This window comes from Trichosurus vulpecula, chromosome 5 (assembly GCF_011100635.1).
Source record: "Trichosurus vulpecula isolate mTriVul1 chromosome 5, mTriVul1.pri, whole genome shotgun sequence".
In the NCBI taxonomy this organism is placed as follows: Eukaryota; Metazoa; Chordata; class Mammalia; order Diprotodontia; family Phalangeridae; genus Trichosurus; species Trichosurus vulpecula.
The window spans coordinates 210,391,522-210,413,081 of NC_050577.1; the positions used below are offsets into that span (position 1 = coordinate 210,391,522).

General features: G+C 36.8%; 1 protein-coding gene across 1 annotated transcript in view; it reads left to right on the plus strand.

Moving 5' to 3' along the window:
* DBX2 (developing brain homeobox 2) overlaps positions 1-21,560 on the plus strand; it is a 64,705-nt gene that overhangs the window by 20,166 nt on the left and 22,979 nt on the right. The window contains exon 2 of the mRNA XM_036759707.1: positions 10,448-10,543. Coding sequence (XP_036615602.1) covers positions 10,448-10,543 — 96 coding nt within the window. The remainder of the gene's footprint in view (positions 1-10,447; positions 10,544-21,560) is intronic.

The following is a 21,560-nucleotide window of genomic DNA, read 5'->3' on the forward strand; positions in this document are numbered from 1 at the left end:
AGTACTTAATAAGGGGGGGGGCAGAGCCAAGATGGCAGCTGGAAAGCAGGGACTAGCATGAGCTCCCCACTGAGTCCCTCCAAAAACCTATAAAAAATGGTTCTGAACCAATTCTAGAACTGCAGAACCCACAAAACAGCAGAGGGAAGCAGGGCTCCAGCCCAGGACAGCCTGGATGGTCTCTGGGTGAGGTCTATCCCACACGGAGCTGGGAGCTGGGAGCTGGGAGTGGAGCAGAGCCGAGCCCAGTGTGAGCCACGCGGACCCACCAGACCAGGAGCTGGGCGGAATGTGCCCTACCACCCTGAATCAGTGAACTGCAGCAGTTACCAGACTTCTCAACCCACAAACACCAAAGACAGCAGAGAAGGTTAGTGGGAAAAGCTGCGGGAGTGGAAGGAGTTCGCGGTTTGCTACCAGCCCCGTGGGGCAGCTACAGCTGTTGTTGCTCTGGGCCCCAGGCCCACCTGGTGGGAGGAATTAAGTGGCAGATCAGAGCAGGAGTGCACAGCCTGCTGAAGATCTAAGCCCAGTCCAGGTTGGGGGTTATTGGGGAAGGAGGAGTACTGGTGTGGCAGAGCTGGCACCTCCCCCCCAAACGTGGAACATAGAACTCTGTAATCTACAAGCAGTCATACCCCACTGAAAAACTCAAGGGTCAAGTTAGTTGGTTGGGAATATGGCCAGGCAGCGAAAAGACACCCAGATTCAGCCTCAGACTTTGCATTCTTTCTTTGGTGACAAAGAAGACCAAAAGAAGACCTAAAGAAGTCAACAAAGTGCAAGAGCCTACACCAAAAGCCTCCAAGAAAAACATGAACTGGTCCCAGGCCACGGAAGAGCTCAAAAAGGATTTGGAAAAGCAAGTTAGAGAAGTAGAGGAAAAATTGGGAAGAGAAATGAGAAGGATGTGAGAAAACCATGAAAAACAAATCAATGACTTGCTAAAGGAGACCCCAAAAATACTGAAAAATATGCTGAAGAAAACAACACCTTAAAAAATAGACTAACCCAAATGGCAAAAGAGCTCCAAAAAGCCAATGAGGAGAAGAATGCCTTGAAAGGCAGAATTAGCCAAATGGAAAAGGAGGTCCAAAAGACCACTGAAGAAAATACTACCTTAAAAATTAGATTGGAGCAAGTGGAAGCTAGTGACTTTATGACAAATCAAGATATTATAAAACAGAACCAAAGGAATGAAAAAGTGGAAGACAATGTGAAATATCTCATTGGAAAAACCCCGACCTGGAAAATAGATCCAGGAGAGATAATTTAAAAATTATTAGACTACCTGAAAGCCATGATCAAAAAAAGAGCCTAGAATATCATCTTTCAAGAAATTATCAAGGAGAACTGCCCTGATATTCTAGAGCGACAGGGCAAAATAGAAATGGAAAGAATCTACTGATAGCCTCTTCAAATAGATCCCAAAAAGAAATCTCCTGGGAATATTGTCGCCAAATTCCAGAGCTCCCGGATCAAGGAGAAAATATTGCAAGCAGCCAGAAAGAAACAATTTGAGTATTGTGGAAACACAATCAGAATAATCTAAGATCTGGCAGCTTCTACATTAAGAGATCAAAGGGCTTGGAATATGATATTCTGGAGATCAATAGAGCTGGGATTAAAACCTAGAATCACCTACCCAGCAAAACTGAGTATCATGCTCCAAGGCAAAATATGGATTTTCAATAAAATAGAGGACTTTCAAGCTTTCTCAGTGAAAAGACCAGAGCTGAATAGAAAATTTGACTTTCAAACACAAGAATCAAGAGAAGCATGTAAAGGTAAACAAGAAAGAGAAATCATAATGGACTTACTAAAGTTGAAATCTTTTGTTTACATTCCTACATAGAAAGAGGATGTGTATGATTCATGAGACCTCAATATCATAGTAGCTGAAAGGAATATGCACATATATATATATGTTTATGTGTATATATATATAAGTGAATGTGCATGTATGCATAGATGTATGTGTGTATATATATATATAGAGAGAGAGAGAGAGAGAGACAGCAGACACAGGATGAGTTGAAGATGAAGGGAAGATATCTAAAAGAAATAAAATCTAATTAAGGGATGAGAGAGGAATATATTGAGAGAGGGAGATAAGGAGAGATAGAATGGGGTGGATTATCTCGCATAAAGGTGGCAAGAGGAAGCAGTTCTGTGGGAGGAGGGGAGAGGGCAGGTGAGGGGGGAATGAGTGAATCTTGCTCTCACAAATTTGGCCTGAGGAGGGAATACCATACATACTCAATTGGGTATCTTATCCCACAGGAAAGAAGAGGGAAGAAGATAAAAAAAGGGGGGGATGATGGAAGTGAGGGCAGATGGGGGTGGAGGTAATCAAAAACAAACACTTTGGAAAGGGGACAGGGTCAAAGGAGAAAATTCAATAAAGGGGGATGGGTTGGGAAGGAGCAAAATATAGTTAGTCTTTTACAACATGAGTATTGTGGAAGGGTTATACATAATGATACACATGTGGCCTGTGTTGAATTGCTTGACTTCTTAGGGAGGGTGCGTGGGAAGGGAAGAGGGGAGAGAATTTGGAGCTTAAAGTTTTAAAAACAGATGTTCAAAAACAAAAAAAAAATTTTTGCATGCAACTAGAAAATAAGATACACAGGCAATGGGACATAGAAATTTATCTTGCCCTACAAGAAAGGAAGGGAAAAGGGGATGGGAGGGGAGTGGGGTTACAGAAGGGAGGGCTGAATGGGTAACAGGGCTACCAGAATATACGTCATCTTGGAGTGGGGGGGAGGGTAGAAATGGGGAGAAAATTTGTAATTCAAACTCTTGTGAAAATCGATGCTGAAAACTAAATATGTTAAATAAATAAATTTTAAAAAATTTAAAAAAAGTACTTAATAGCATCAGTCTATTGATGTCAAATGTGGTAAAGAACATGAAAATATCTAGCTTGACAAAATCTTAGAATGAATAAACTGTTTATTTTGAGAGCAAGTTAAAGCTAATTTTTTCATGTCAGTCAAAACATAAGGATAAAAAAATTAAAATTCCTGTTAAGTATCTCTGCTACTACTACTACTACTACTACTACTACTACTACTACTACTACTACCACCACCTACCATTTAGATAATGTTTTATTATGTCCAAAGCACTTTACAAATATAACTTCATTTTATCCTCACAATAACCCTGGGGGTGAGTTCTATTATTATATCTGGGTATTTGGTCTACATGATGACATGTCGTTTTTTGAACATTTTCATTTCTTGTGTCTACAAGGCTAGTAATTTTTAACTTTTCATTATGTTGTTTTGGTATATTGTTCTATTTTCAATTTTTGGTTGTTAGTTCATAGAATCATACCTTTATTGATTGTCTAAACTGAAAAAAGTGATGAAAAAAGTGTAAATAATTCAGGTTAAACTTAAAGAAATCTGTCATTCTTGGTTTTTTTCTTCAGAGAACCAGGTTTTAAACTTTCACCAGCACAACCCCAGATTCATACCTCTAACTGTAGTTTTAAAATTCATTTTATGTGCAGCGGACTTTAAATTCTTTATTTTAATTTTTTCCCATTTAGAAAAAAGTGAATTGTTTCCAAGTATTTGAAAATACTTTATAATTTTAAAAATCTATTTCAGTTAAATTTTTTTTGTTTTGTTTTTTGGCAGGGCAATTGGGGTTAAGTGACTTGCTAGTACACACACAGCTAGTACATGTGTCAAGTGTTTGAGGTTGGATTTGAACTCAGGTCCTCCTGACTCCAGGGCCCGTGCTCTACTCACTGCACCACCTAGCTGCCCCTCAGTTAAATATTTTGATATCACTTCTGAGTGACTACTTTCTAGACCCAGTCAACACTATCACAATCACTAACTCAAACAGACTGTCCCTTGAGTAATGTAAAAGTGAAAGCTCCTTTTAAAAATGGTATGCTTAAGAGCTTAAGAAAGACTTTAATACTAAAATAAGAGAGGCTGAGGACAAATTAGAAAAAAAAGAGTAATATAAGAAAATTATGAAAAGGAAGTCAACCAATTGGAAAAAGAGATCCAAAAATGAAAACAACTCCTTAAAGCTTAGAACTAGGCAAGAGGAAGATAGTAATCTTATAAGGCACTAAGAAATAATAAAGCAAAATCAAAAGAATGAAAAAATAGAAGAGAATGTGAAACATCCCATTAGTAAAACAACTCACCTGTAAAGCAGATCAAGGAGAGACAATATCAGAAATGTTGGACTACCTGAAATTTATGATAAAAGACAATGTAGATATTATACTCCAATAAATTATTAAGGAAAATTAGTCTGAAGTTTTGGAACTAAAGGGTAAAATAGAAATTGGAAAAAATTCACCCATCATTAACTGAAAGAGATCCCAAGATGAAAACTTGCAGGAAAATTACAGTTAAGTTTCAAAGTTCCCAGGTTAAGGGATTATAAGCAACTAGAAAGAAACAATTTAAATATGGTAGAGTAACAGGATAACTCAAGATTTAGCATTTTCTGCATTAAAGACTGAAGGGCATGGGGCATGATATTCTGAAGAGTAAAGAAGCTGGGTATGCAAACAAGAATAACTTACAGAGCAAAGGTGAGTGTAATTCTGTTTTGGAAAAAATGGAAATTTAACGAATTAAAAGACTTTCAGGTATTTGTGAGGAAAAGACCAGAATGGAATGGAAAATTTTACCTAAAAGAATCAGGAGAAACATAAGAAGGCAAACATGAAAGACCAATTATAAGAGATTAATAAGGTCAAACTGTTTACTTCTTATATGGGATCTATCTACATAGATAGAAAATTTCGGGTTGAATTGAAAATGATGGAATGATTCTAAAACATAAAATTGAGTAGGGAGAGGTAAAATGGAGCATTTATTTCAGACAAACAAGATACAAATGGAAGAGTTGCTACAGTGGAAGGTAGGATTTGCTGGAGGTGTGGTAGTGCTAGAACCTTATTTTCATCAGAACTGCCTTAAAGAGGGAATAACGTATACATCTAGAAGGGTAAAGTCCTCTTAACTTACAGAGAAATAGGAAGGTGAAGGTAAAGGATAAGTGAGGGACTCAGAAGGGCATAAACATAAAGAAATAAGAGTGCAAAGGGATAAGATAAGGGAGGGACTCAGAAGGGTGTGCAGAGCAAGAAATAAAAGGATAAAGGGAGAGGATAAAGTACGGACTCTTAGAAGGCTGGGTAGATTAAGGAATAGGAGGGCAAAAGGAGAGAGTAATGGAGAGATTCTTAGAAGAGGTGCAAATTAGGGAGACAGTAGTCAGAAGTAAATGAGATGTCTGAGGAGTGATAGGGTAAAAAGAGAGGTGAGGATAAAGAAAAAAAGAAATGGAGGGAAATACACAACTAATAATTTTGACTTTGAATGTGAATGGGATAAACTCACCCATAGAATAGAAAAGGATAGCAGAATGGAGCGAAACCCAGAACCAAGAAATATGTTGTTTACAAGAAAAACATTTAAAAATGAGAGATACATACAGAAAAAAAATAAAAGGCTGGAGTAGCAGGGGTGGCAATTATGATTTCATACAAAGTTAAAACTAAAATAGATTTAATCAAAAGAAATAAACAGGGAAATTACATTATGATAAAAGGTACCATAGATAAAGAAGTAATAAACCTACATGCACTAAATGCTATAGCATCCAAATTTCTAAAGGAAAAAGTTAAATGAATTATACAAGATTATAATAGTGGGGGACTTCAAACTTCCCCTCTCAGATCTTGATAAATCTAACCAAAAAATAAATAAGAAAGAAGTTAAAGAGATAAATAGAATTTTGGATAATCTAGATACAATACATATCTGGAGAGAACTGAATGAAAATAGAAAATAATACACCTTTTTCTCAGTTGTATAAGGCATCTTTACAAAAATTGACCATACATTAGGGCATAAAAACTTTATAAGTTAAATGCAAGAAAGCAAAAATATTAAACACATCCTTTTCAGATCATGATGCAATAAAATTATATTTAATAAGGGAACATGGAAACAGATAAAAATTAATTGGAGACTAAATAATATAATCTTAAAGAATGGCTGGGTTAAAGAAAAAGACATAGAAACAACAAATAATTTTATTAAAGAGAATGATACTGAGACAAAACACAAAAAAAAACCCTATGGAATGCAGCAAAAGCAGTAATATGATACCTCTAAATGCTTGCATCAGTGAAATAGAGGAAGAGCAGAGCAATGAATTGGATATTAAATTAAAAACTAGAAAAAGAACAAATCAAAAATCCCTAATTAAATATCAAATTAGAAATCCTAAAAATTAAAGGTGAGATTAATAAAACTGTGGAAAAGTTGGGGGGTCCCCACCCTGACACCAGGCAGGAACACCAAGACATCTCTCCAGGAGAGCCAATCCCCCAGAAAAGGCACAAACATCGGGCCTTGATGAGCAGAGCAATGAATTGGATATTCAATTAAAAACTAGAAAAAGAACAAATCAAAAATCCCTAATGAAATATCAAATTAGAAATCCTAAAAATTAAAGGTGAGATTAATAAAACTGAATGTAAGACAAACATTGAATTAATAAAACTAGGAGTTGGTTTTATGAAAAAGCCAATAAAATAGGTAAACCGTTGGCAAATATGATTTTAAAAAAGAGAGAAGAAAACCAAATAAATAGTATAAAAATAAAATGGATGCATATTCCACTAATGGAGACAAAATCAAAGACATTATTAGGAATTATTTTGCCCAATTATATGGCAATCAATTTAACAATTTAAGTGAAATAGAAGGAAATTTACAAAAATATAAACTGCCTAGATTAACAGAAGAGGAAATAAAATGGTTAAATAAACCAATTTTAGAAAGAGAAATTGAACAGTCCATAAATGAGCTCCCTAAGAAAAATAGTATCAGGACCAGATGGATTTACAAATGAATTCCACCAAACATTTAAAGATCAGCTAATTCCAATATTAAAAAAAAAACATTTGGAACAATAGACAAAGGAGTTCTACCAAACTCCTTTTGTGAAACAAATATGTTGCTGATACTTAAACCAAGAAGAACAAAAACAAAAAAAAATTGTAGGCCAATTTTGTTAACAAATACATATGCAAATATCCCAAATAAAAAACTAGCTAGGAGACTACTACCATATATTACAAAGATTATACGTTGTGACCAAATGTGATTTATACCAGGAATGCAGGGATGGTTTAACATAAGGAAAACTACTAACATAATTGATCATATCAGTAACAAATACAAGAAAAAATGTGTGACTGTATGGATAGATGTAGAAAAAGCTTTTGACAAAAACACAACATTCATTCCTATTAAAAACAATTGAAAACATAGGAATAAATGAATTTTTCCTTAAAATGATAAGAAACATCTGTCTAAAGTCACCAGCAGGCACTGTTTGTAATGGGAATAAGCTAGAAGCCTTCCCAATAAAATCAGGAGCAAAGCAAGGATGCCCACTAACACCAATACTATTTGATATTGTATTAGAAATACTAGCAATAGCAGTAAAATTGAAGGAATCAGAATGAGCAATGAACTAGTTGAAACAATTAATAATTTTGGCAGAAAGGTATATGTGTATGTGCATATATCATATATGTGCATATATATATATATATATGTATGTAGGAACTGGCAATATTCTGTAGCATAACTATCTGTTGTTGAAATAATAGAAATGTCTCATGATAGAATTTGAGCACAGAAGTGATTTAACTCATGTTAAATGTTTCTGAATCCTCAAACTTTAATTTTTGTTTATAGCAAATATACAATCCATGCAAATTATTCCCTAAGAAAATCAGTCTGTTCAGTTGTAAAAATTTTTCTGCTCTTGCCCAATTAACTGAAGTTAAATCTTGCCTAAATAAATGAAGATCTAGTCTTAGTGATCTTCTTTTATCCCCTTTTGGGGAAGGGGGGTAGGGTGCAGAAAGGAATGGCAGTTATAAAGGCAGGGGAGACTACACTAAAGAATATTTGACAGATTTTTTTATATGGCCAGCACTGAAAAATTAGTATAATCTGCTTTAAAAATCACATATAGCTCTAAATCACTATTGATTAGAGAAATGCAAATTAAAGCAACTGAGGTACCACTTCATACCTATCAAATTGGCTAATATGACAAAAAAGGAAAATAATAAATGTTGGAGGGGATATGTGATAATTGGGACACAAAAGCATTGTTGATGGAGCTGTGAACTAATTCAACCCTTCTGGAAAGCAATTTGGAACTATATCCAAAGGTTTATAGCTGTATACACTTTTTGATCTTATAATACCATTACTACGTCTGCATCCCAAAGAGATGAAAAAAAATAGGGTTAAGACCTATTTGTGCAAAACTATTTATAGCAGCTCTTTTTGTGGTGGCAAAGAATTGGAAATTGAGGGGATGCCCATCAATTGAGGAATGGCTGAACACATTGTGGTATATAATTGTAATGGAATACTGTTGTGCTATAAGAAATTATGAGCAGGCCAATTTCAGAAAAAAATTGGAAAGATTTACACAGACTGGTGCAAAGTGAAAGGAGAAGAAGCAGGAGACCATTTTACACAGTAACAGCAACATTGTACAGTGATCATCTGTGAATGACTTAGCTATTCTCAACAATACAATGATCCCAGACAATTCCAAAGGACTCATGGTGAAAAATATTATCGACATTCAGAGAAAGAACTTAAGGAATCTGAATTCAGATTGAAGCATATTATATTTCACTGTATTTATTTTTGTGTTTTTATTTTGGTCTGTTTTCTTTCACAACATGACTAATATGGGAATATGTTCTGCATGATTGCACATAAAAAAATCTATATCAAATTGCTTACTGTGTCTGGGAAGGGCAAGGGGAGAGAAGGAGAGAGAGAATTGGGACTCAAAAATTTTAAAAAATAAATGTTAAAAATTGTCTTTACATGCAATTCAGAAAATAAAATATTTCAAGTAAAGTAAAATAAAAATCACATATAGCACAGTTGGTATAATTTTTGTTGTTGTTGTTGTTGGTTTATGCTAATTATTTGTGAGATTTCCCTGCTTAGCCTTTCCAGCTAACATGATCTGTGTTCAATTCATACAGATTTATAGAAAACCTTTTTCAGTTTTTCTCTTCTTAAAGGAAAAAAATGCCAACCAACATTGCAGCTATACTTTTAATTTTCTATGGAATGTTAATTCTGAAATTCATTGAAATGTCTGATTAGAAAGTGTAAAATAATGAATCACATTTTGCTCTTATACATATATCATCCATCTTCATATAACTAACATATAAGGGCTATCCTTTAGGACACCAGAATATAATTTGTGATCTTAAATCGAAGTGAATGAACTTATACTTAAGCCACTACATTATTTCTAAGAATAGTTTCTAATAGCAACTTGTTCCTTGTACTGGTGTCATCTACTAGGCTTCACCTTCTATACATCTGCATTTGTCTTCATCTTAAGAAAATCAAGATTAAAATAGACATTTTATGATTTGATTGTACAATCAGCAAACACTCGTGACTGATAGTTGACAGTTCTAGTCTAATATCATGTTACAAAGCACAAGTTTATTTTTTAAGTAATTAACATTAAATAATTAACATATAATTAACATCCCATTTCATTTGACAACATATCGGGTTGTTGAGGGTTCAACTATTGTCATTTTCAACCCAAGATAAGTGCTAGCCACTTCCTACCCTAAGTTTCCTTATCTATGAATGGAGGTAGAGGGATATGAATGTGTCATGTGTCACATTATAATTCAGTTTAAATATTTCCAAAAATAATGTTACCTCTTTTGAATCAATGGCTGAAAATGTAAACAAATAATAGCCCAAAGTTTTAAAAACACAAGTGTTATATATGCTATATTTTCAAGTGATTTGGTTTCTATATGTTTTTTCTCAAGCAAAATAGCTTTATTAATTCATAGATACTAACATATTGCTAATGTAATCAGAAATATTTGATATGTATTTCTTACTCACTGAGATATAAAATACTGTGTTATAATGTTGGTAACCATGGAATCTGACTATATATTTTAAATAGCTTCCTATAAATACATAGCAAAATATTTTATTTTTTTTAAACCTGTGTCTATACATGTAGCAAACATTATTTCCTGATTTTCAGGGTATCCAGAACATGTTATATTAATAAATATGACTACATGATTGAGGGTATGTTATATGTGTGTATGTATGTTCATTGTTTCATAATGTATTTTAATTCAACCTGCAAAGTCCATGAAACCTTGCTAACATAATCTAGTAAATATATTTGACAGATCATTTGGCTAATCATGCCTTTAATATTAAAGGATTGCTATTTGATGAGAAAAAATGGGGTTCAGAAGGCACTATTTAGTGACTTTTAAGCAACTGGCATTTTGTCTAAAATAAATGTATAACCAATGAGATTGATGTTTTATCTGCAGCTTCTTCCAAACTTTTTTTTCTGAGATCCCCACAATTCTACTCAACTTGCTGCGGTGGGTCCTGTCAGCACCCTGTGTCCCCTACTGCTTTACCCAGTAAGTTTTTATGCTTCATCAGTAATGCTTGAGTTATTCTGTAAACCAAAACAGCAGGATTTAATGTGTTCTAGAAAACTAATTGGTAATGCAATGTCAAGGAGCTAATTTCTCAGTAAAAATCACAGCACCCATTCAGGAGGTTTCCAAGGTTTCATGGTGTGTCACAGACACACTGTGCAATTGTGCAAGGTTTCTAATGGCACAAAGTCCTGGAACTCTGCTAGCCAAGTAAAACTGTCTAGTTTTGATCTAATATTAAACATCTCTAATGAATCAACTTGGCTATTACTGAAATGTATAGCAATAATATTAATAAATTAAATGAAAATGAAGGTATGGAGAAAGCATAAGCTGGGTATAAATATTTGATCCTCTTAAATTATGATTTAGAAAATTGTGATTTATGAAAAGTATTTATATTGAATAAATTTTTTTCTGTAAGGAATTAAATGCTTCTCATGCTTTCAAAAGAAAAAAATGTAACAGTGACCTTTTAAGAGCTATTTTGAAAAGCATTTGGTCCAATACTCGGAAAAAATACTTTGATATTTTAAGATAACTTTTTTTTTCCCATGTGAACTGCTAAAGTCTCTGACTAAAGCTAAACTTGATCTTGAAATGTATAGGTAAGTTAAAGTTCACCATTAGGGAATTTTTAAGTTTATAATTAAGGAAGACTGGTGTTGTTTACATTATTATCTTGGTATCTCAAGAAAACACTGGACCATATATTTCTCTTTGTATCTCATCACGCTTATATGAAGTATTTTCTCAAGTGAAAAGTGAGATCAAAGTTCAGTTTTTCTAAAGCATATTGTTATATCACATTTTAATGTAGACATATGCTAATTATGAAGATGTGGTTTATGAATATGACTGGATAGCAGTTGCTAAACAGAATGATTCCTGACAAGTGAGGCAGCAAATGCTGGCAATTTAATGAGCTGAAAGTTTCTGAGCACCTATTTAAGAGTTTGACACTTTCCCACAGAGCATTTGACATGGTCCAGGCTCAATAACAATGGCAGAGAGAACCATGACTAATCATCATTTTTGCTTTACTCATCCACATGTGACCTCATCACAATTTTTCACTATGCAGATGAACTTTAGGAGCTGTTTCATATAGAAAAAAGTTTGGTAAGGGTCAACAGCCCTTTTGTATGGTCATAAAGCAATATTCTGTGTGCCAGTCTTTTCTCCTGTCTCACATTTCAGATGAATTTCTGTACATTTAAAGTACTTGACTGAAAAAAGCAGAGTGAATGAAACTGACTTTTATGGACTCATTCTAGCTCATCTTTCCATACAACCCTGTCTACCTGAAAAGAGATTTACTGGATGACCTGAGTGTACACAGGGACTTTCTGAATACTTAGGGTCCATAATCAACTGAGGGGATTGTTTGTTAATCAGGATAATACATTATTACTTTGGAAGTGACCTATTAGTTGCCCACTTAAATACATGTCTTCAATTGGAAAAAAATTAGAAACTACGATTTAACCTCTTTATTTACTCCTTTAAGGTGGTCTTCCATGCAAATAAATGAAAACTGTTACACATCTTAGACTTAGAATGACATTTATCGGCATATATAAGAGTATTGGAAAGACTTTAGGAAAAAAAATCTTCAAAATCAAATATTTGTTGCTAAATCAATGATAATATCAGTGTGTAATTAAATCTTCTGGAGTGTAATATAAACTGGAGAAAGATAAAAAGAAATTCCAAATTAACTTCATTTAACTTAACTGCATATTTTTCTTTTTCATGTTAGTCTCTTTGGCAAAGTGAAGCAAATATATAAGCATATTTTCAAACACTCAACACAATTAAATGTTATGTACTTCACATTTATAGGTGATGTTATTCGAGCCATTGAGCTATTTGTACCATCTGGGGATTTTTCTATTCTGTCCTGTATTTTTATTTTTTGTCCTATATCCCTATTTTCTAAACATATTCTGTCCTTTATTCTTGACTATTACATCTTGACTAGAACTCATTTTTTATCTCCCATATATTTCCTAGTCCAACTGACTCTTGCAGATAAAGAACCAAGAATGTTGCATATGATTTACAAATCCCCTTCATTATGAGATAGAAGTAAACTGAAGTATTAAGTTTCAGATTAGACTCACAGTGCAAAGATTCATAAATAAAGTGCTTTATATCTGAATGATCAGGATGTCTCATCATCACTTCACAATACTAATTTTACCCTTTTTCACTTCTTTCTCTGTACTATGACTTCTGATCCCTCAACCTCTCAAATCTCTCCCAGGCCATCTCCTCTCCACTTGCCACTCTCTACTCTTTTCCTTCTTTTGACACCTTGGTGAACCAATTCAATTTTACATTGTCTTCTCCAATCCCTAACCCACTTATCATATCACTAATTTGTACCCTGCTCAGCCTCAGCCTTAGAAAACTCCTACCACCCACTGTCTTTGATCCTACACACATGCTGCCGAAAGAAAGTAGAGAAAATCAAGCAATGGCTCTGGCTGAGTCCACCAAAACTTATGTTACACAACCTCAACTGGGCCCTGACTGGTGCTAGGGAATCCTACTATACCTACCTCATTAACTCATTATTCTCTTCTCCATAGTGGCTCTTCTAATCCTTTTCTTCTTTCCTCAAACCTCCCACGACTCTACCTCTCCTCAACCTCTTAGCTGAGAACCTTCCTTATATTTTACAAAAAAAAAAAAAATTGAAGCCATTCATTGGGAGCTTACTCTGTTCCTTTCTTCCTCATATCATATTCATATACCTTCAGCCACTGTCTCTTCCTTTACTTGCATCTCACATAAAGAGGTGGCCTTACTACTTATCAAAGCTCACCCTCCTGTTTACATAAGCAATCCAATCCATCTGAGCTCCCCCAACAGATTGCCCCCTTTGTCATTCCAATTAATCACTTTTCTTTAGTCTCTCCTTTTATACTGGCTCCTTCCCTACTGCCTAAAAACATGCTTATGTATCCTCTGTCCTGAAAAACCCTCACTTGAACCTTTTATCCCCTCTAACTATCATCCTATATCTAGTCTTCCCTTTGTGGCTAAATTCCTCGAAAAGGCTGTCTCCACTTTCTCTACTCAATCTCTTCTTAGCCCCTTCTGATCTCATCATTTCATGAAAACTTTTCTCTCCAAAGTTACCCATCATCTCTTAATTGCTAAATGCCTTTTCCTCAATCTTCATTCTCCTTAACCTCTCTGCAGCCTTTGATACTATTGGTCACTTTCTCTTCCTTGATACTTTCTTCTTTGTAGTTTTCTGGAACACCACTCTGTTAGAACAATCTGGCTAGCAGCTGCTGTGGGAGGTGAAAGACCAACACAAGCCCAACAACAAGGATGCTGCCAGCACAGCTTCTTTTGATCTGCTTTACTAAGGAAAGCAATGTTAAGGGGTTAACAATCTTATTTCAATCCAACATACCAATATCATTCACTTAGTTCAGGGGGAAAAGCCAGCACCCTGAACTTCAGAGCAAATACAAACAAATTACAAACAGATATTATAAACAGACCAAATACAATTCATAGTTACCAAGTTATCAATATCTGGGTGAGCCGGGAGGCTCTTAGAGGGTCTGCCCAGACTCCTGTGCCTCCTGGAGTGAGAACCTCTCAAAATAGCTCTGTTCTCTCTTTTTATACACTCTTTAGCCATCATCAAAGGTTATCTGAGCGACCAGAACTTAGGCTTCTACTATTGGCTCTGTTCATAGCAACTCCCCTTAGGATCCTGAGGGCTTCACACCCACATAGGCTTAGCACCTAGTAGATAGGGGTTTAGGCCTATGGCTTTGCACCTGGTAAGGCTCCATCAAAGACACTTAATTTATCATTCTAAAACAGTAAAAAAGTCCCAGCTTAATTGATATTACACACTCTCTCCTGGTTCTCCTCCTACCTATCAAATTATTCCTTCTCAGTCTCCTTTGCTGAATCCTCATCCAGATCATGCCCTCTAACTGTCGGTATCCCACAGGGTTCTGTCCTGGGTCCTCTTCTCATCTCCTTCTACTTTACTTGGTGATCTCATTAACTTCCATGCATTTAATTACCATCTCTATGCTGTTAATTCCCAAATTCTACCTATCCTGCCTTATCCTCTGTGCTCTCCTCTCATCTATCTCTAACGGCCTTCAGACATCTTGACTTGAATATCCAGTAGATATTTCAAATTTAACATGTCTAAAATGGAACTCATTATCTTTCCCTCAAATCCTGTCCCCTTCCTAACTTCCCTATTACTGTCTAAGGCACTATCATTCCCTCAGTCATTCAGGTTCACAACCTAGGTGTTAGCCTCAATTCATCACTCTCATCTCACCCCCATATCCAATCTATTGCAAAGGCCTGTTGATTTCCTCCTTATAACATTTCTCCAATATGCCCCCTTATTTCCTCCAACACTGTCACCTCTCAGATATAGTCCCTCATCACCTCACACTTAGACTATTATAGTAGACCCTTGGTGGGTCTGCCTGCTTTAAGTCTCTTTCCACTCCAATTCATCCTCTGTTCAGCTACTACAGTGATTTTTCCTAATGTGCAGATTGAACCATGTTCCCTTCTACTCAATAAACTCCAATATCTCCCTTAAAGGAGTGATAGAAAGTGCTCTGTTTGGCATTCAAAACCCTTTATAATGTAACCCTCTCCTACTTTTCCAGTCTGCTTACATCCCACTCTCCACCATCAACTCTGATCAAGTGACCCTTCCTGGTCAGTTTCACAAAAAAGACACTCCATCTGTTGGCTTCAGTCTTATTTTCTGGCTGTCCTCCATACCTGGAATGCTTTCCCTCCTCACGTATACCTGCTGGCTTCGCTGGCTTACTTTAAGTCCCAGTTAAAATCTCATTTTCTATAGGAAAGCTTTCACTCTTCCTCTTAATTCTAATGCCTTCTTTCTTTTGACTATTTCCTATTTATCTCTCACTCTCACCTGCGGGTCCAAGAAGCTGTAGCATGTGGCCACACCATGGCAAATCTGCCACTTGAGCTAAACCAGGCTGGGAGTAACTGAGGGGTCTCAAAGCCTTTTGTGGAAGGCTTCCCATGGTAGAATAGGCAGATGAATGTTCCAGTGCCTGAAACAGGTGCTTTGTTGCTCTTAGAGCTTGGTCAGATATTGAAGATTCCAAGGTCATCCACTGCATCCCAGGCCATCACCAGTCCTCTTGATTTTTGTCTTGCCACTGGACTTCAGTGACTCTGGAAGAGAGAGTGATCCTAATGACTGTGCAACTCTGACTCTTAAATCCATTTCATGTGTAAGTGAAGACATCACCCATTATGTGATGTCATTGGTCCCCTTTGAAGATGAAGGATAAACATCATTTCTTATATATCCTAGATATAACTTGTTTGTACATATTGTTCACTTGTTGTCTTTAAGGACAGGGACTGTCTTTTGCCTCTTTCTGTATTCCCAGTGCCTGGCCAAATGTCTGGAACATAGGTGCTTTTAAGATGCCTAGTGACTAATTGACTGATATACTCATCCATTATGGGCATGACAGCCAATATGAGCAATATGGATATTGCATCCCTAGAATAATGATGCCTAAAAATTCACCTGGAATATATTATGGGAGTTCATCTATGATAAGTTTACCCTCCATTTTTCCATTGATTAAAGTTTGCCTGTTGGCCTACCATGAACAACAAATCACAAGCTCTTAATTGATTTTTCTTGGTGGGAGGGGAGAGGAATAAGTCTTGCTTTTATGAGTTTGATTTTTTAAAATTTATTTATTTTTAGTTTTTGACATTTAGTTTTATAAGATTTTGAGTTCTAAATTTTTCTCCCCTCTCCCTCATCAAGATGTTTGATAGAGGCTATACATGTACAATCATATTAAACATTGTTTTAACAACCCAGCTAGCAGCTTCTGTGGGGGCGTAAGATCCCCAGAGAGCCAGCACCCAGGAGGCTGCCAGGACACCAGGAAAGCACAGGTTCTTTTTATCTGCTTAAACAAGGAAAGCACGGTGAAGGGGTTGACCAGCTTACTTTAATCCAGCATTCAGTTAGCATACAGACAACATTCATTTAGTTCAAGGGAAAATGCCAGCATTCAGTTAGCATTCAGTTAGTTCAGGGGAGCAAAGAGACAAGCATCAAGAGACAGACCAAATACAATTTCATTCACTTACTTCAGGGGAAAAAACCAGTACCCTGAGGTTCAGAACATTCATTTAGTTCGGGGGAAAAGAACCAGAATCCCGAACCTCAGAATCAAAATACAAACAAATTACAAATACCAATAGACAGACCCAATACAATTCATAGTTACCAATATCTGGGCTCGGCCCGAGAGCAAGGGCTGGCCCAGAGTCATGCTCCCCACCACTGCTGCGCCAACCGGAAAAGGAAAGAGAGCTCTTCAAGCTGTCCTCTCCCCTCTTATAGAGTTTTTGACATCATCAAGTGCCATCTGAATGACCAGGGCCATTTGGTTCTTGAGTTGGCCCCTCCCCCTAGCATAGACTAGGTTAACACCCAATAGGGCATGGCTCTGGAGTTAACACCTCCCCTCAGCCAGCCCCATGACTCATCACACAGGAAGTTCTCTGCTTCCTGGCAGGGTCTTCTGGGCTTCCTGTCCCAGAAGAGGAGCAGCAGACCCAGCAAGGCCCAATGAGGTAAACTGAGCCACCCAAAGAAAACAAAGGCCATTCTGGTTACAAACATATTTCCACATTTGTCATATTGTGGAAGAAGAATCATAGCAAAAGGGAAAAACCAAGAGAAAGAAAAAACAACAAAAAAGAGAAAAGAGTATGCTTCAACCTACATTCAGACTCCATAGTTCTTTCTCTGGATGTGGATAGCGTTTTCTACCATGAGTCTTTTGGAGCTGTTTTATATCATTGCATTGCTCAGAAGAGCTAAGTGTAACAAAGGTAGTCATCACACATTGTTGCTGTTACTGTGTACAATGTTCTCCTGGTTCTGCTCACTTCACATGCAAGTCTTTCTAGGCTTTTCTGAAATCTGCCTGCCCGATTTCTTATGGTACTTCATTACATTCATATAGCACATAGCCATTCCCCAATTGATGGACATCCCCTCAATTTCTAATTCTTTGCTACCACAAAAAGAGCTGCTATGAATATTTTTGTACATGTGGGTCCTTTTCCCCTTTTTTATGATCTATGAGTTCAATTTTTTTAAAAAATAGCCTAGACCTAGTAGAAAGGGGTGACTTCAAACCTTCATCTGTCTTGCCCTTATGTTGTAGGGATCCATTGGGAAATTCCAGGTGTCCTATGTGTTGCTGCAACCAAAGGGAAAATTTCTATTTGAATTTCCATTTGGAATGCTCCATGTATTGTAGGCTCCCTTGGAGAAATTTCAGGTGTCCTTTCTGTGACTGGGACCCAGAAGAATATTTATCACCATCACTACTACCTTCAGGACTGAACTCAGGCTGTGTGTGTGTCTACAGCAAAGAGATTTCAGAAAACCTTGGAGTAGAAGAGGTTGAGTGGCCCAGCCTCATCCTTCCACCACTACCACCTACTCCAACAGTTTTATATTGTTATATAAGCACTCAAACAAGGAAATTTGTTTTCTCACTTGAAGGTGTGAAGGTAAGTAGACAACTTCTAGTACGTTCAAAACTTCAATCCCCACAGAGAGCCCCACATGTTTTGAAGGTTCTATAGAGACCAGTTTTTTTTTTCCAGAGAGGCAAGGGAAGACTTGATTTTCTTTACACCTTTCTTAATATCTAATAGTGATGACAACAATAACAACAATAGTATTTATAGGGCACTTTAAGCTTTGCAAAGTACTTTACAAATATATAATTTAATCCCCACAGCAATCCTGAAAGGTAGGTGTTTTTGTTAGTCCCATTTTACAAATGAGAAAACTGAGGCAAGCAGAGGTTAAGTGATTTACAATGTTAATTTCTGGATTGTTTGTAAACTGTTCCATGTGAGCTTTGCAAAGAAAAAAAATCACAGTTGATTTTCTAGGAACAAGAAATGCTTAACTGGCAGGGGTGAGGGGTTTAGAAGAAAGAGAATATTTGGTTTGCCCCCAATTCAGCTGATATAGTCATAGGATTTAATCACACGTGACATGGTGTTAATGTATTAACAAGGTATTAATATCCTGTTAACATTATAGGAAGTGGGAAGCTCTCTCCCTCTCCCTCCCTCCCTCTCTCTCTGTCTCTTTTTTTCTCTCTCTCTCTCATCTGATTGAATCTGGAGGGAGCAGAACAATGAATGGCTATTCCCTCATGGTACCCTTAAAACAAAATCAGGCAGTTCTGGTGGTGATTTCCGAATAAAAACACTTTGTGGAGTGTGCTGGGAGTTGTTCCCTACAGCAAGGGAGAAGGGAAACTTCTCTCCCCATTATCAATCAACCATGGCCTCTAAGTAGTGGAGCTACTTGCCCACAAAGAGAAAACCCATCCACCAGTTGAAGAGCTGGTTCAAGGATGTTTGAGGCATAGTTGAGGGAGCAAAGGAAAAAACTCTCCAATAAAACATGGATATAAAAATGCAGTCATTTGAGGTCTGAAGGAGTTTAAAGGAACTGATCTGTTGGCAACAGAAAAGAAAGTAAATAATGGAGTTGACAGCCACTCCCCTGAGAAATGAAAGTCAAGCTACAAAGAAGAGCCCAGTTGAGTGACTCACCCAGCAGAAACTCTGAATCCAAGGGGGAAACTTCAAGAGTGCTCAACAAGAAGAGAAAGGAGAGCAAGGCCTGGCAGTTCTGGAGGCATAAATTGCTTTGGCCACATGTGTTCTCAACATATGTGACTCATTTCCATTGTCCTCTTAATCTATACACTATCTTCTCATGGATACTATTTGTGGAAGAGTATGCTCCAGGAATTCTGGTGTGCAGAGGAAAGTTTTTAGTTACTCTTCATACTGTACCATCTTAGTAAAATGCCTTTGCTAAGAGCTAATTGTGGCTATTGGCTGGCTATTGAAGGGAAGTATATCCATGAAATCTTTAGCTTTAATTTTAGGAATACAGCTGCAGAGGTTATACCCTGTAATTTGGGAGTAGTAGTCATCTTTTGGGGACCCAGTGCTATTTACAAGTACAAGTTAAAGTTGAGAGAATAACCCAGAGTGGATGCTACATAAATATCAGTGCTTTCTTCCAAATTATTAATAAACAGACATAATTAGGACTGTGTCCCCAAAACTAAAACTTAATGTAACAGTTTTAAAGAATTGCTTATGATGTCACTGGGGAAATGTATGTAAGTATGTAAGTGTAGCAAAGGTATGTGTGGCACAGAGTGCTAGACCAATCATAGACTTATTCTCTCCAAGCTAAACATTAATATTCAGCAAAAGTGGTGGCTCCAACACAAGACAACTACCAGAAGACTTAATATCAACAGACTGGAGTACTTCTTTGAACATGAACAGTTCATTGCTAATGTGGAGGGAAAGTTGAGTTAACACATGGTTGGCAACAGTGGAGCAGAAAAGGAGTTGGCAGTTCTTAGAGATTTGGTGTATAGTGTTACATTTACTCATCTAGGCCAGAACACTTGCAAACATCAAGATTGGTTTGATGAAAATGATGGGTAACTTCAGAAGTTGCTAAACGAAAAACTAGAACTCCACAGAATTTACTAGCAGGATGATTCATTTCAAAGAAGGAAGCATTTAACTCCATCAAAAGTAAAGTGCAAGTGAAGCTTAGGGAGATGAGGTTCTTGCCTCAGTAAGAAGGCAGGTGAAATTCAGTTTTATGCTGATAGTAACAATCCAAAGTCTTTTTATGATGCCTTGAAGGCTATTTTGACTACTCAGTGCTGATGTAGCCACATTGATTAGTGACAAGGACTTCCATAGTGTTCTCAATGAAACATAACCAATCAATGCTGAAGCCATTGACCATACAGTTCAGGTTGAAGTCAATCTCTCTCTAGCAAACCTTCCAACTGAAGAAGTTTTGAATGCCATGTGGCAAAGCGCCTGGCACTGATTCTATTCCAGCTGAGATTTACAAGACAGGGGTCCACTGCTCATATAAAATTTTCCAGATTATATGGCAAGAGGAGGTTATCCCCCAGGAATTCAAGGATGCCTCCACTGTCCATCCCTATAAAGTAAAGGCAAATAGATTGTTCTGTGACAATGATAGGAGGTTCTCCTTCTTAGTTATTGCCAGTAAGATTTCAGAGACCACTTTAATAGGCTGATTCTTCACCTTGAAGATGGTCATCTACCTGAGAGTCAGTGTGTCTTCAGAAAGGGCTGAGGAATGATTGATATGGTGTTTGCTGTTTGACAACTCTAGGAGAAATGCCCAGAACAGAGATCTGTGCACAACATTTGTTGATCTAACCAAGGCCTTTGATACTGTCACTTGTGAAAGCTTATGGAAAATTATGGCAAAATTTGATTTCCTGCTGTTCGTCAGTATTGTACATCAGTTTCATGATGGCATGTTTACACAGGTTCTAGATAATGGTTGATGCTGTCATGCTTTCTCAATCACCCATGGAATGAAGTAGGGCTGTGTGCTTGCTCCCATGCTTTTTAGTACATTGTTTTCAGCAATGTTGTCAGATACCTTCAATGAGGACAAAAACAGCATCAAGGTCAGCTACCACACTGATGGTAAATTCTTCAACTTGAAAAGACCACAAGCCAAGACCAAAGTGGAGGGAGTGTTGGTGCATGATTTTCTGCTTGTAGATGATTGTGCACTCAATACAGCCTCTGAAGCTGAGATGCAACAAAGTATGGATCAATTCTCTGCTGATGGTAAATTATTTAACTTGAAAATGCTACAAGCCAAGACTAAAGTAGAGGGAGAGTTGGTGCATAATTTTTTTTCACAGATGATTGTGTACTCTGTAGCTTCTGAGGCTGAAATGCAACAATATATGGATTAGAGTGTGTTACTTATCTCAACTCTTAGCTTGTTGAGGGCTGTAATGAGAACACAGGTATCCCTGCTCCTGCCATCTTAGTCACTGCTTAACCT